The sequence below is a fragment of the Equus quagga genome, unplaced genomic scaffold, assembly GCF_021613505.1.
Source record: "Equus quagga isolate Etosha38 unplaced genomic scaffold, UCLA_HA_Equagga_1.0 220_RagTag, whole genome shotgun sequence".
Taxonomy (NCBI): domain Eukaryota; kingdom Metazoa; phylum Chordata; class Mammalia; order Perissodactyla; family Equidae; genus Equus; species Equus quagga.
The window spans coordinates 5,131,874-5,145,977 of record NW_025799647.1 but is presented as its reverse complement, the minus strand read 5'-3'; the positions used below and the strand labels follow the sequence as shown (position 1 = coordinate 5,145,977).

General features: G+C 40.8%; 2 protein-coding genes across 3 annotated transcripts in view; one reads left to right on the top strand and one right to left on the bottom strand.

The window, feature by feature from the left end:
• The window catches only part of LOC124233732 (zinc finger and BTB domain-containing protein 25), a 44,492-nt gene that overhangs the window by 5,454 nt on the left and 24,934 nt on the right, over positions 1-14,104 (bottom strand). The gene's annotated exons all lie outside the window — the stretch shown is intronic.
• Positions 7,052-8,810, top strand: LOC124233733 (A-kinase anchor protein 5-like). The gene has a single exon (XM_046650877.1). The coding sequence runs from the start codon at positions 7,521-7,523 to the stop codon at positions 8,808-8,810; it is 1,290 nt and encodes a 429-aa protein (XP_046506833.1). The 5' UTR covers positions 7,052-7,520.

Below are 14,104 nucleotides of genomic sequence, written 5' to 3'. Positions count from 1 at the left end.
TTACCCTGAGAAAGTATTGCTTATACAGGTTTTTGTCCTGAACTTCCTTGGAATTCCCATTTCTGTCACAGCTTTATCACCATTTATTTTTAACGTCCTCCGGAAGGATGGTCATATAGCACTAACTGTAGGTTAGCTTTCTGTTCCATTGGTAAATGCAAGTATTTATTGAGTTTCTACTGTTTGTGGGCTCTACTCCACCCTACAGAATGTTTTCCCTTCTTTGTCTTCTATCTCTGTTCTTTCTCTCCCACTTTTTCCTCCATTTTCCCCCTTGTCTTCCCTGCACTGGATCCTTCTGGAAGATGTTGCATGCCCCTAGTGACAATGGGAAACGGTGCTCGTGTTGGCAGAGCAGTGTTTTCCTGGTGTCCTTGGTTTATTATTTTTAACCCCCCAGGTTCACATCAGTGTTGTAATACAGTCAGTTTTGCAGCCCAAAGAAAAGATGGCAGTGCTTTGGGGGCATGTCGCAAAGGGGTCCTGAGTGCAGAGGCCCAGCTTGACCATGCTTTGTGCTGTGCCTGGCACAGCGTACGCCCTCAGTGATGTTGTCAGCGTCCGTTCCAGAGCATGATTCAAGCCCTGTCTGCACAGAGTTCACTGTTCCTGATTTTTTTTTAATGTCCTATAAAACCTCACCTGGAATGGGACTGGCTGGGATTTCAGTTTGTAAACAAGGGAAGAAAGCAGTCTATTGTCAGATGTGCTGCCTTAAAGATCATCTTAAAGGATTTAGGTTTTCTCATGTCACCACATGGTTTAAATCCCTAATATTGATAGAAATAATGAACACAATTGGTGGGAGAGGGTGAGTGGAGGTTTATAAGCCAAAGATTGTAAACAAAACCCTAATAATAAATAACCCAAATTGTTTTTATCAGCTGTTGCTTGGAATGAATGGACTGGTCACTAATGCAAGAATTTTCCTAAGTAGAAGTAAAATATGCCTTGAGTAAAAATTCAGATGGTACAACTTGCTGTTTCCACTTGGCAGTATGTCTTGGAGATCTTACCATGTCAGCACTTTGACATTCATCTTGTTTCTTATGGCTGTGTAGTATTTAAATAGTCCTCTGTCAATAGGCACTTACCATTGCTTCATGGTTTTTGCCATTGATCTAGCAGTGAATAGTCCCATGTCATATCTACCTTTCGTGTGTGTGTGTCTGAAGATGATTGGCCAATCTTCTATTTTATGTGGGATGCTGCCTCAGCATGGCTTGATGATAGGTCCATAGGTCTGTGCCCAGGATCCATACCTGCAAATTCCAGGCCACCGAAGCAGAACACAGGAACTTAGCCACTATGCCACCGGGCTGGCCCCCTGTCATATCTGTCTTTGCAACTTGTGTAGAACCATCTACAGGATAAATTCCTAGCAATAGAATTGCCCAATGAGTGACCTCTAGCTTCAAAATGGGAGCTGACCTTTGGCTGGAAATGAGTAGAGATAAATAGAAGAAATCTGTAAGTTAGGTTTATCTCTCCATTTTACAGAAAGGCAAACTTGAAAAGTGCACTGCTACTGCCTGCCAGATGAACTTGTTAGGTTGTCTGACCCCAGAGCCTCTGCTCTTCACTATATTCTGCCTTTCAGAGCTCCTCCTAAAGGCAGCCCCTGCCAGGTTGTACAGAAATGGACACCCATTTGTGACAGGTGGAAAGCCGTGCCCATTTCACATCCCTTCAGAAGGGAGGGATGATAAAAGGTGGAGAGCAAAGGGAAGAGATAAAGAGGTGAGGAAGGCTGCTGAGCAATATTGAGAGCATGGGTTTTGTGGAATGATTCTTCAATCTGTGATAAAGAAGATGTGTGATAAAGAGAAGGCATGAAGCACAAACAATAACTGTAGGCTAACTGAAGTCCTGAATTCAAGACCTACAGAAGCATTAGTGTGTGGGGTATGTATTAGTATGTGTTGCCAGAGACGGTCCAGTGCCTTTACCTTGGGGCTAGGAGTCCTTCCTGATCGCTGGCTTCCCTGTCCCATCCTTACCCTTCTCTGGCTGCTAATGCCTTCCCTCCCCATATTTGTAATATCACTGATAATAAGATTGCTCCTTCTCAGAGCTGCACCTCAGAGGCTGTTGCTGTGCATTGAAGATGTAGATACACTCTTACGAAAGAGACAGCATTTATGTGCTGCCAAGTAAAGCTGATTCTAACAGAATTACTGTTGAGTTTCTGTTGGCTGTTGCAGCCCTGATGGTGCCCAGGAACAGATCAAACCTCCTGAGAACTGGGGCCACAGGTTCATTTAATGGTGTACCAGGGAAGGGGGATGGCAGGCTTATTCCCAGAAGGTCTCTAAAATGTAAGAAACATTACAAAGGAGTTGTCAACCATTTTTGGTAGCTACAGGCCCAGGCATGGGTAGATAAGGACCAGGATGGGAGAAACGGTATGATCAACAGAGAGCAGATAAATGCGTTCAGATACATATGCAGGCTATTTTATTGGTATCTGGTGATGTTAACAAGCAGTAGGTAGGATAATTTTTCATCTAATTGGAGAGATATATTTATAGCCTGTTTCTCATTATATAATGAAAAGCTACTAATGGAGTCACAGACAATGATACGGGTAATAGCTTAAACAGTCTCACTGTCACTTAAGTGAGTTCAGGAATGACAGATTTCTTTCATGCATGAGGTACTGGGTACATTTTTTTCAACTCAGATATGGCATCAGGTTCTAGTCATGTCCTAAAGAAAAACCACAGTGCAGTATTTTATTTATAGCACTATACTCTGCGTGAGTGTGTGCGTGCGCTGGAGGCTGGGGATGAGTTGTCATATACCTTAAAGAAACCTGCCTTTCAGATACAAGAGCAATTCACCTCTTACCTCAAACTGCCCTTCAGCTCCCTTTCACTATTTTTTTTTTTTTTTAAGAAAAGCAAGTGAAATAAGATCGACAAGTCCTTATGGTGACCCTTATTGTTTTAACCGTCCCTTGTCTCATTTCCAACTACTTCCTAATAAGACCACATTCTACCCTGTCTTCATCTACACAAGCTCATTTTATTTTTGTCTGAACTTGTTGCAAACTCCCTGATCTGCTGGATTTGAGAAAACTTGGATCTCAATTGATTGTGAGTTCTTGGATTTCTTTTGGCTTCTTTAAAGTTGAAAACTGACAGTAGGCGGGGTTAGCAGCTTATCTGGGGACATAAAGGACATTTTCACAGACTGGTGTTTGCTGAATGAACAAAGATAAATTGAATTCTTAATACAACTAAACTAGATGCCTATAGATTTTCCTGTTTTGCAGCTCTTGTCTCTAACTTTTATCAGTAGATTTAAGATCTTGACAACTTAGATTCTGCTTTGCTATTGTGTGCTAATAGTTCTTCCCTTAATAAATCTCAGTGGAAGCTATAGGATCTTACAAGGGTAAAATGTATTCCTGGAAAAACATCCAAAAATGGATAACAGATTTATGCTCCCAAAGATGATGATCCTATTGAAGGGGAGAGAGACAGCTGCTCCCCGGTAGTCCTCTCCACCTTCATCTGGGTGGTGTACAGACACCAGGGGGAGGCAGGAATTCTGCATCTTGCAGGGCCTCACAGCTGGAGCTCCAAGGAATGCCCTTGTTGGTAATGGTAAACCCAAAGACAGTCACCCTAAGCAATCGTAGCAACACCTTGGGTATACATTAATGCGTATGTGCACAGATAAATGCTTGTGATGCTTTTCAGTATGGGTAGTAACTTGTTTAGATAAAGTCTCAGAAATGTATGAAAATACACAAGCTAGCCAGTCAGGCAGGAGAGTAGATGTTGCCTGTGGCCTTTGCTCTGACTGGAACTGGAATTGTGAAGAAAGCCATCTCCCGCTTTCCACCCCCGCTTAAGTGAGAGGGACAAGGTTAAGTAGACATCCAGGAATATCCTGAAGGGGTAACCCGCATCTACCTGAACTTATTTTTGGAAATATAAAAGGTATGGAAGATGGGTGGAGCTGGGTTCCTGTGCCCTTCTGGCCTCGGCTGCGCATAGGTTGCATCATCTCTACCTGCCCCCGAGACCAGGGAGACAAGGGTCTGGTCTCGGGCCTTTGAGTCTGGGAATGAACCGTGGTCTCATTACACCCAAACGCACTCCTGGGAAAGTTTTGCTTTTTTCTGTTTCAATTCATAAATTTAATTTTCTCTCCAAATGAGACTTCACACGGCACAGTTTTGAATCCTACTTTTAAAATGTGGTATCTGCTATGTCCAAATATTCGTTGTAGGGGGTGGGTTCCAGTGGGAGTGCCTATTATTTAAAACCAGATTTTCTACTTCGCGTCTCAGAAAATGTGGGGCTCACTACCCTGGTCCCCTCCCCATATGCCGGCTCTCTCTCGCTGTGGCTGCCGTGGCCCGGATGAGGTCGCTGCGGGGATTCGCGCCCGGGCTAGGGGCGCCAAGGGCTGCTCCCGCGGGGGGGGCACGCTGCTGGCAGGTGGCCTCCAATCGCCCCGTGCCCGCCGCCCGGGCCCCGCCCCGCGCCCGCCCGCCCGCTCCGCACGCATTGGTGCGGCTGGCTGTCGGTCCCCGCGCTCTGGGGAGGGGGCGCCGCAGGGCTGCGGTCCCTCTGCAGAGGGCTGCTTGCTCCAGGTGCGACCGTGGCTTCCCGGCTGCCTAGGCGCCTGGCCCCGCGAGCGCCCCCCGACCTCGGCAGCAGAGTCGGACAGGGACGCCGGCGTCTTCGGTAAGTGGAGGGCGAGGAGGTTGCAGGGTCCGGTCCGCTGACCGCCTGAGCGGAAGGGTGGGCGAGAGGTGCCGCTGGACACCGGGAACCCAGGCCCCCGAGATGGCCGAGGTGAGAACCGGGAAGGTCGTTTGTCCCAGGCATCTCAGCCAGCGCGACCCTGCTCAGTTCTGCCCACCTACCCTCCTCGCGTGACAGCCCGTCCTAGAAGCATGAGTTGCCTTTAGCTTTTTCCTTCTTTCTCCTTTTTTGGGGGAAATGTGATTTGGGGTTCCTGGTCATTATAATTCTGCGGATAGCTTGAAGCTGGGTTATCTGCTCCACGCCCCCGGCACTTTCCTTTTTGAGTACTTTCTGCTGCGCGCTAGCTCCTGCCACAGCGCGTCGAGCCAGGAGAGACGCCTTCCTCCGGGAGGAAGCTTCGTCCACGTCTGGCGCTGGGGGAGAGTCGCTGCTTTTCTCAGGCAGTGGCTGCCCTTCGCCTCCGTGCTTCTCTGCTCAAGGGAAAAAGAGAAGGGGCATTTTCTGTGGCATTGGACTTATGATTCTATCGGGAAATGAGAATAGAGACTTTAAGATTCCTGAGGCGATAAAACTATCCTTGCAGGTTAAAGACGAATCGTTTGCAATCTAACATTCTGCAAAGTTTTATTGTCTACAGACTGCATTTTCCCGATTTCAGTTAGGTTTTTGTTTGAGTATTTGTTTTATTTCTACAGTGTGATAGATGTTCAAGTGAGCTTCTCAAACAGTTGTCTTCGGGCAATCCAGGTTAGTTTCAAATGATACATTCCTAAACGTGATCTAATGTCAATATTTCTATTAGTTATACATCCTCTGGTTAACAAAAACTCTCAGGCGCTGAGAACTCACAAGAGGTGAGAAGACAAAGAGCTATAACCAGCTGTGTGGTTCTAGTGCTGACGGAAGCATTACATGAGGAGAGACGCAGTAAAATGTTCGTATCTTCGTTCCAGTGTTGTTTAGGATGACTGTCTTTCTGTCAGAGGCATGGAGTATGTACCACCCAACCTAAGGGAATATTTACTTAGATCATAAACTGATTTTCAGAGTTCTAGTTCCTTTTGTGGTTCACAAAATCAGGAGCTACTGAAATAAACTTTCAACAATGAAGGATTTACATAAAAACAGTACAAGGAAGGAGTCTCTTTGCTTATTTTAGGACATCCATCAACTAAATTCTTAGGAATGTTGTTAGATGATCACCTCACATCTCTGTTCATCGGTACCATCACACCATTCTGTGGATTAATTTTAAAACATACCTTTATATTTATATATAACTAGTCAGTTTGCCAATTGCATAGCTTATCAACTTATATTTGGCTTTCAAATTAGTTCCAGAACCAAGAAAACAAAATATAAAGAATTTCAAAAGCTCGATTTTCAGATAGCAAGAATGTAGTCTAATCTCGGTTTAATTATGAGTTGATGGGCTTGCATTATGGTTAAATGACCATTAAACCATTTCATAAATTTTTGACTAGTGAATCTAGAGCAGATGGGATTCTGCAAACAATTCCCTTTTCTGATGAAATTCTTAAAGCCATTTCAGAGCATAGGCTTCAGAAACAGGCAGTTTTGGGGTGACCCTGAGCTCTGTTACCCACTACCTGCGTAATCTCGGGCAAGTTGCTTAACCTCTCCAGCCCCATTTCTTCATCTGCAGATGGTGATGCCACCACCCACTGACTTTGGGATGTTGTGGGGAGGAATAGAGATGTAAGTAAAAGTGCTTAGCACTTCCTGATACACAGGAGTTGCTCAATAAATGTCAGCTATTATTATCATTCACTCTTACTGACCTTCAACTGTGTGCTCATTATGGAAAATGTCTGAACAGCAGATACTTGGGGGGAAAAATGTCAAAATTATATAACTAAATTTGAGAGTGGAAAATGACAGTAATGTTAAATTTCCCAAGAGTATGTATGAAAAGTAGCACCTCCTTGATGGAACATACATTTTTAGAACAGAAGCCTTATGGTATAATGGGAAGAACAGTGGGGAGTCAAAGTCTTCAGTTCTAACTCTGGCTATGACCTTATCTAGCTGTATGGCTTTCAGCAGGCCAACTGCCCACTCTGGAGCTCAGTTTCTCCATCTGGCTGGACCTGAATAATCTTGAGTAATCTCTAAGATCCTTTGCAGCTTCAGAATTCTTTATTGCATGTAGTAAAAATTATACTAGCTTGCTTATTATCCTGCCCTTCACTGGTTTTTTTGTTTGTTAACTTGCAATTCAGAGTCATAAACAATTCATAAAGACAGCCCAACTAAAGAATTGATAAAATAATATCAGATTTTCAGAGTAATCAAAAATGAAGTTTTAACAAAGAGAACAGAGCAAAATAGATTCACATTGAAATCTTTTTGATAGGGGTAAAGTAAATCTCAATTTTTATTCTCTACTCATTTCAGTAAGTTATTATATGGGAAACATGCCTAGTAGAATCATATACATTCAACTGAAATAGTTTCTGTAGAAAACAATAGGCTGATGGTGAAATAAAACACCACTCTCTTTTCTCTCATCAGGTTGATCGTTAAATAAAACAAAAATCTACCCAGTAAAGGGCTTTCGTGAAGAAATTAAAGAGAGAAATTACAATAGAGAAACTAGGCATTTGTATACTGGAGAAACCTCCTTAACAACTATATGGAGTAAGATGAAAAGAGTGGATACACCTGGAAGAAATTTTACTTAGTATGATGTTTTTGCCCACCTTTTTGTCATAAAAGGCTGCTAAGGAAGAAGGAATACAGTTTTCTGGAGAAAGAGAGTGTAATGTAAAAATGGAGACCACAGTTTCTGAAATTCAAGTAGAAAGCAAGGATGAGAAGAGACCAGCAGAAGTTAGTCCTCAGGATAAGAGGCAGGAAGAAGAGGCATCGATGCTTTGCTTCAAGAGAAGAAAGAAACCAGCCAAAGCGGTGAAGCCCAGAGTCGGCTCTGACGCTGCTGGTGTGGCAAGGAAGTGTCCCCTAGAAGCAGGCGCTTCTGATCAGCCACAACCCCAAGTGGGGGCCTGGGCCTCAATCAAACGTCTTGTAACACGCAGGAAAAGGTCAGATTCTTCAAAGCAGCAGAAGCTCTTTGAGGCTAAAGTGCAACCTGAAATCAATGCTGAAGATGCTGATCCTTCTAAGAAAAAGGCAAAATCCAGACTTAAGATTCCCTGCATAAAATTCTCCAAAGGGGAGAAAAGAAGTAATCATTCCAAAATTATTGAAGACTCAGACTGCAGCATCAGAGTCCAGGGAGAAGCTGAAAGTTTGGATACAAAAACTCTGACCCAATCAGATGATCAGGCCACAAAGACCAAGGTCACCCAGGATGTAAGTGAAGATGTCTCTCAGAAAGGGATTGATGAGGTCTGTGAATTCAATGTGAGCAACAGCATAATTTCTCCTGGAGAGACAGTGATTTCAGTAGAAGTTGGGTTAGATATGGGGCCTTCTGCTATTCAAACAGGAACTCTAATTCTTGAAAAAGATATTGAGATGACTGAGGAAAAGCAAAGTGTTCAACCCCAGCAGGCAAGCCCACTTGAAATTTCAGAAACAGAACATCCGCTACCAGTGGTTTCTGATGTTTCGCCCTCACCTGCAATCCCAGATCAACAAATTGTGGAAGAAGCCAGAAACAGTATCCTAGAAAGTGGACCAGATTGGAAAGACTATGAAAGTAGAGAGATTGTAGCTGAAGAGAGTAAGCCAAAAGACACTGAATTGAGCCAGGAATCAGGCTTTAAAGAAAATGAGATCAATGCAGAGAAACCCAAACCAGAAGAAAGCAAAAGAATGGAGCCAATTGCTATTATTATTACAGACACTGAAATCAGTGAATTTGATGTTAAGAAATCTAAAAATGTCCCTAAGCAATTCTTAATGTCAATGGAAAATGAGCAAGTAGGAGTTTTTGCTAATGACAGTGGTTTTGAAGGTAGAACTTCAGAACAATATGAAACACTTTTAATAGAAACAGCCTCTTCTCTTGTCAAGAATGCTATCCAGTTGTCTATAGAACAGCTCGTCAATGAAATGGCCTCTGATGACAAGAAAATAAACAACCTTCTACAGTGACTTAATTTCCAGATCATGGGAGGGAAAAAAAAGCTTAATGATGAATTATTTTACATGTGTGTGGCATTTCTTACGCAGTAACAAATGAGAGATTTATCATCTGTGGAATTTAAAGGTATAATTCCAGCCCAGAAGTGCTAAAGAATTAATCAAGTTAATAAAACTCTCCCTAACACTGAAATGCAGTCACTTCTGGGTTGGAGGAAGTCAGTACAGACTACGATGCAAGGAGACACAGACGGAGCTGCTAAAATCACATGTGGTGATTGAGATGCTGGGAAGAAGATGTATTTATGGAGCTCTTACAGTATGCCATAAGCTCTTTGATATCCTCTGACGTCACAAAGCCTGGTTTCCTTGTGATAGTTCAACCCTCTGTATTGGTTAACATCCCATTCAGTTTTCCAAAAACTTTTTTTTACAGTGCACTTTTATGTTGTTTGAAACGGTGAATAAGGTGAGCTATTTTTGTGAATGTGTGATTCAGAGTTGTTACACTCCTAGGCAGTAGTCTTACCTCAAAAAAATATTGCATTTTCCCAGTTTCAGCAGAATATGCATATTTGAATTAAACATGAGTGGTTTTCCGGTCTTTCTCATGTCCCTTACAAAAGCCATTCACAAATTGCTTCAAACAGGCAAATAATTACCAAGTGCCAAGGTGTGGAAGCAGGGAGTGCATTTTCCCTCTCCATCTTTCTTCTGCCTCAAAGAGACCTGTATAAATCCGTTTCTGCATGGGATCATCTGCTGAAAAGTTGGCAACAAAAACTAAAACAACAGCAAGAAGAAAAACAACAGGAGTGGAACATTCTTTTCCATCTAGGAGAAGGCAAACTCCCCAAGTAACAAATATTGCAGATAACAGGATTCATCTGTCAGGATGACTTCTCTAGAGCCATACTCCTCAGCCTCTCAAAGAGAAGGGGAAAGGGAATTCAAAGCCAGCCTGGCAGTAAAACTCCTAGGAAATCACAATAATTTAGTGAAAATGTTATTCATTCTTGACCTAGAATGAGCCAAGTACACGGTTGAACAGAAAGTGAAAAGTTATTGCCAAAGCACATTATACTTTAAATGTCAGTATTCTTTCATTGTGCCTGTCTGTTGAGACACCAGTAAAAAACATTTTACATGGATATTGAAAATTAACTTTTTCATCCATATTTTAGTCCAGCTAATCCCTTACAAAATAGTGAACTTAATATAACAATGAGAAGGGCTTATTTGCATTTTATTTAGTTATTTAAATCATCAATCTCATCAATGATTGCCTTTTTTTTGAAAAAGTCATTCTATTTCAATCGTTTCTTGTGTAAAATGACCACACTACTACAACAAGCTCCCTGCCTCAGAGGCTAGGGTTCATGCTGTGCAGTCCCCCACTGTCTAAACTGAGTGACAGTGTTACTCGGAAAGTAGATGACGTCATGGAAAGCTTTCACTCGAGGTATAAGGTGTTTGTTAAAAAAGTATTTGTACATCCTTGGAGAAAAAAATGTACCTTAGATGATTTTAAATGAGCTGGTGACTTACTGCATTATTTGTGGATTGCATATGGAAAGTGCGTGCTAATTTGTCCTATAGAATCTTGTTTCTTTCTGTAAGTACATATTGAGACCTCTGGCAGAAGAACCTTATCTGAATTTGGAAATGAAGCAAATAATGGATATTATGAGAAAGGTTCTTTGCTGAAGCGCAAAAGTATTCCCCCAGCTTTTCCTACCTTCATGCTTATAAACTTTGGGGAGGGGGGCCCACTAAACGCCTCCAATTTAGCAAGATGAAAAGTGGATCTTTCAAAACACATGACCCAAGAAATTCATTTAAGAAATTTTGATTATATAACTTTTAAACTTTTTTTTAAAAAAAGACTGCTAAGTCATCCTTCCTAAAAATACTCTTTTTAAGTCACTCTATGTGGTGCTAACAGACTTGGACAGCTACCAGCAAATATCATACCATATTTAAAAATGAACAATTTTAAAAACCTGATTAAAGTTGGTGCATTTTACAGTGTTTTGAAGAATCCTGCCTTTATTTACTGCAAGGATGGCTCAAGCCAATATACTTGCATTTTAAGTTTTTAGTAATCTCTCATGCCTGAGCAAAAAGTACAGCTCTTATCAGTTATTGAAAATATTTTGAAAAGTTTAGGCAATTTATTTGGGAGTTTTAAAAAGAGAAACGAGGTAAATACATGTAATGAATTTTTTTTGTTAAGAAATAACATTTTATCTAACGAGACCTAGGTTTCTATTTTTTTTCATTGTAGTTTGATATATATTTTTGGTTAGAATATACTATAACTGACTGATTTTTGTGATGAAATATGTACTCTACTTGCATTCATTCTTAAATGGTTGTTTTCTCCTCAGTCTTCCCCCCCCCCCCCCCCCCCCCGCCCCGACGTCTTTTTTCCCCCCCCCCCCCCCCCCCCCCCCCCCCGCCCCGGGGAAGATTAGCCCTGAGCTAACATATGCCAATCCTCCTCTTTTTGCTGAGGAAGACTGGCCGTGAGCTAACATCCGTACCCATCTTCCTCTACTTTATATGTAGGACGCCCGCCACAGCATGGCTTGATGAGGGGTTCCATGTCCGCACCCGGGATCCGAACCGGCAAACCCCGGGCCGCCAAATCAGAACGTGCCCACTTAACCGCTGCACCACTGGGCTGGCCTCTCTCCTCAATATTTTCTATTGAGACTATCTGGTGAATTAAATAAGGATTCCAGTTTGAAAAAGGAATCTGGAATCTAACTGGTCAAATGCTACTACAGTGAATTCTAAAGTGACCCAAATTGTTTTGTTATAGAAATAATTAAGAATCAGATGACTTGGAGGTCTCCCATAAAATATTTTTTATTATAATGGCATTTATTTTACGCAATTTGATCTTATATGCAAGACATTAAATGAAATAGATTCTTATTCAATTCACATCTATTTGACAATATGTAAATGATTGTTTAAAAGGCAATTTAATAACACTATATTAATTTTCATTTAAATTTGCTGTGCTATAAATGCTGCTTTTAGTGAACAATAATTAGCTGGGATTCACTTTCTCTTTGAACTCAGAATTTTACAAGGCTGGTTGGTTTATTAGATGCTTTTTAATTTTTTCAGCATATCATCTTCCCCCTTTTAAAAGTCAAGTATTATTCGCTGTGCTTTACAACCCAGTGAATATGAAAATCCTCCTCTATTTCATGGAGCACTATTCACTTACATTTTCTTAAAGTACTTTGTAGGATATAAAAATAGTAGCCGATAACATTTGAGTAAAAGTAGCAGAAAACAAAAGAACTTTCAAACAGAAATTATGCTCTCTGCCACCTCCTCCACCTCAAAGAATAAGAAGCATGTGGCACAAATGGAGTTCAGAAAAGCCGTCTGCATAATTTTCTTTCAAGGTAATCTATTTGACAGCATGAAGTCTGTGATGATCTTAATTGGTCTACCATTGAGTGGAGCCTTAGAAACCCTCTGATTTACTTCTGAGAGATTATGTTATTTCACTAGTGTGTGTGAATAGCCTTGCTGCTAGAGGCTTTGAGAGACGTGGGTCAGGAGAGGGTCCCAGTCAAATCTGGCTGCCGCATGCAATCCAGTTAACTTCACCAGTAAATTTCTAACTTCAAGTTGCCTTATTTTTTATAGTTAAGAATTAATTTTGGGGGGATTTAAAGCACAATTTTTAAAATAATTGTTAGGCTTTAGAATCCCATTGTTTGAAAAGATTCTCTACTTAAATATGTAAAGTCTACTTTCTAATTCCTGATATTCAATATTTCAGGGGTTGACTTTTCTGCCTGCCATTTCTGCATTTTTAAAAATCTTCATTTAAGGCTTAGAGTTCTTTAGGTTCAAATTCCTATGATGTTTTATTGTGTAACATGAAGTTTCTTATTATACAGAATTCAAATTTTCAATATATGGTACATTTTATGGTACACTTTTGAAAAGAATTTTTTGTAATGATCCTTATTTAGTTACAAAGATTTAACAGAAGGAAGCTACATAAAACTTAGATGTCCTGATTAAATTCAACTTGATTCAACATGTGTTGGGTATAACACATGCCAAACACTGTTTGATAAAGGGGACAGGCTCCCTGTCCTCCCAGAGCTCAACCTAGGGAGCAGCAGCAGTGTAACTGGGACGGGCTGAGGCCAAGAGCCACAGGTAATGCAGCATCGTGAGTGCCAGAGGGGGGAGAACAGAGAGAAAGGGATAAACTCTGTCTGATGTGGGGAGGTGGTCATATAAATACAGGAGCAGTTTGAAAGCATTCAGTCTCTCAGTAGTTAAACAGTGTATTCATTCTGACTTGTGAACAGGTGCAAAAAAAGACCTGCGTAATGTTACATATTTATAGTAGTTCTTTGTCTATAAAAATGTTAAGTGGATGAGCTATTATGAAAGTAAAAGTTCCATTTTGTATTTCTCATTTAAATTAGTACTATATTATTGTGGATCAGATGCTAATATTAAAGAAATAATACTCTGTAAAAAAAAGATTTCAACCTGAATTAATACATATACTATTAATACAGAATAAATGTTGTATTGGCTCATGTTTATTTAATTTATCCAAATCTTTTAAGAGAAACGTGGTATATGATCTTCATTTCCTAAAAATATAAAGATCACACTGATGGAACTACTGAGTTAGCACTACCGAACATTCTAGTAGCTATCTGCTGATGGGGTGTGGGATAGACTTCACAACGACATATGCCTAAAGAGCTGCCTCCAGCAAAGAGACGCACAGACACCTAGAACTCAAATTGTTTCTTTAACCTCTCTCCATCTAAACGGCAATTCTGATTTTGATGCCATCTATGAATCTGACAGAAGTGCACTTGTTCTCTCTCTTGCTGTACTCAGTTGTCTTTTCTACATTAAACTATGAATTACTAATCTTTATGATTTTCCAAATAACTAAACAATCTTGATGTGAAAAATGTAAATGATTCAGATGGTGCCTGGTTAAAGCTGGGTGTTTTGAAAGTTCTGTGTTTACTAAAACACTGATTTTATTCCCCTAATGTTGACAGTCAACTCTGTTTTCTCTGAAGCACCACCCAATGATAATCACTAGGCTCGACGAAAGAGTGGACTTTCCAATCTTGGGACCAATTTAAAGTTGACAGTGCCTTAAAAGTCGTAAAACTAAACCTTGTTCCAAAGCAAAATGTCTTATTAACGTACAAACACTGTACATAAGGTACTTAATACTTCATATTTGTAGAATTTTAAAATTTATATTAAATCACATCTTTCTAATG

Bases quoted from the DNA above. Each gene is read 5' to 3' on its own strand.
- LOC124233733 (XM_046650877.1), top strand. From the start codon at position 7,521: ATGGAGACCACAGTTTCTGAAATTCAAGTAGAAAGCAAGGATGAGAAG.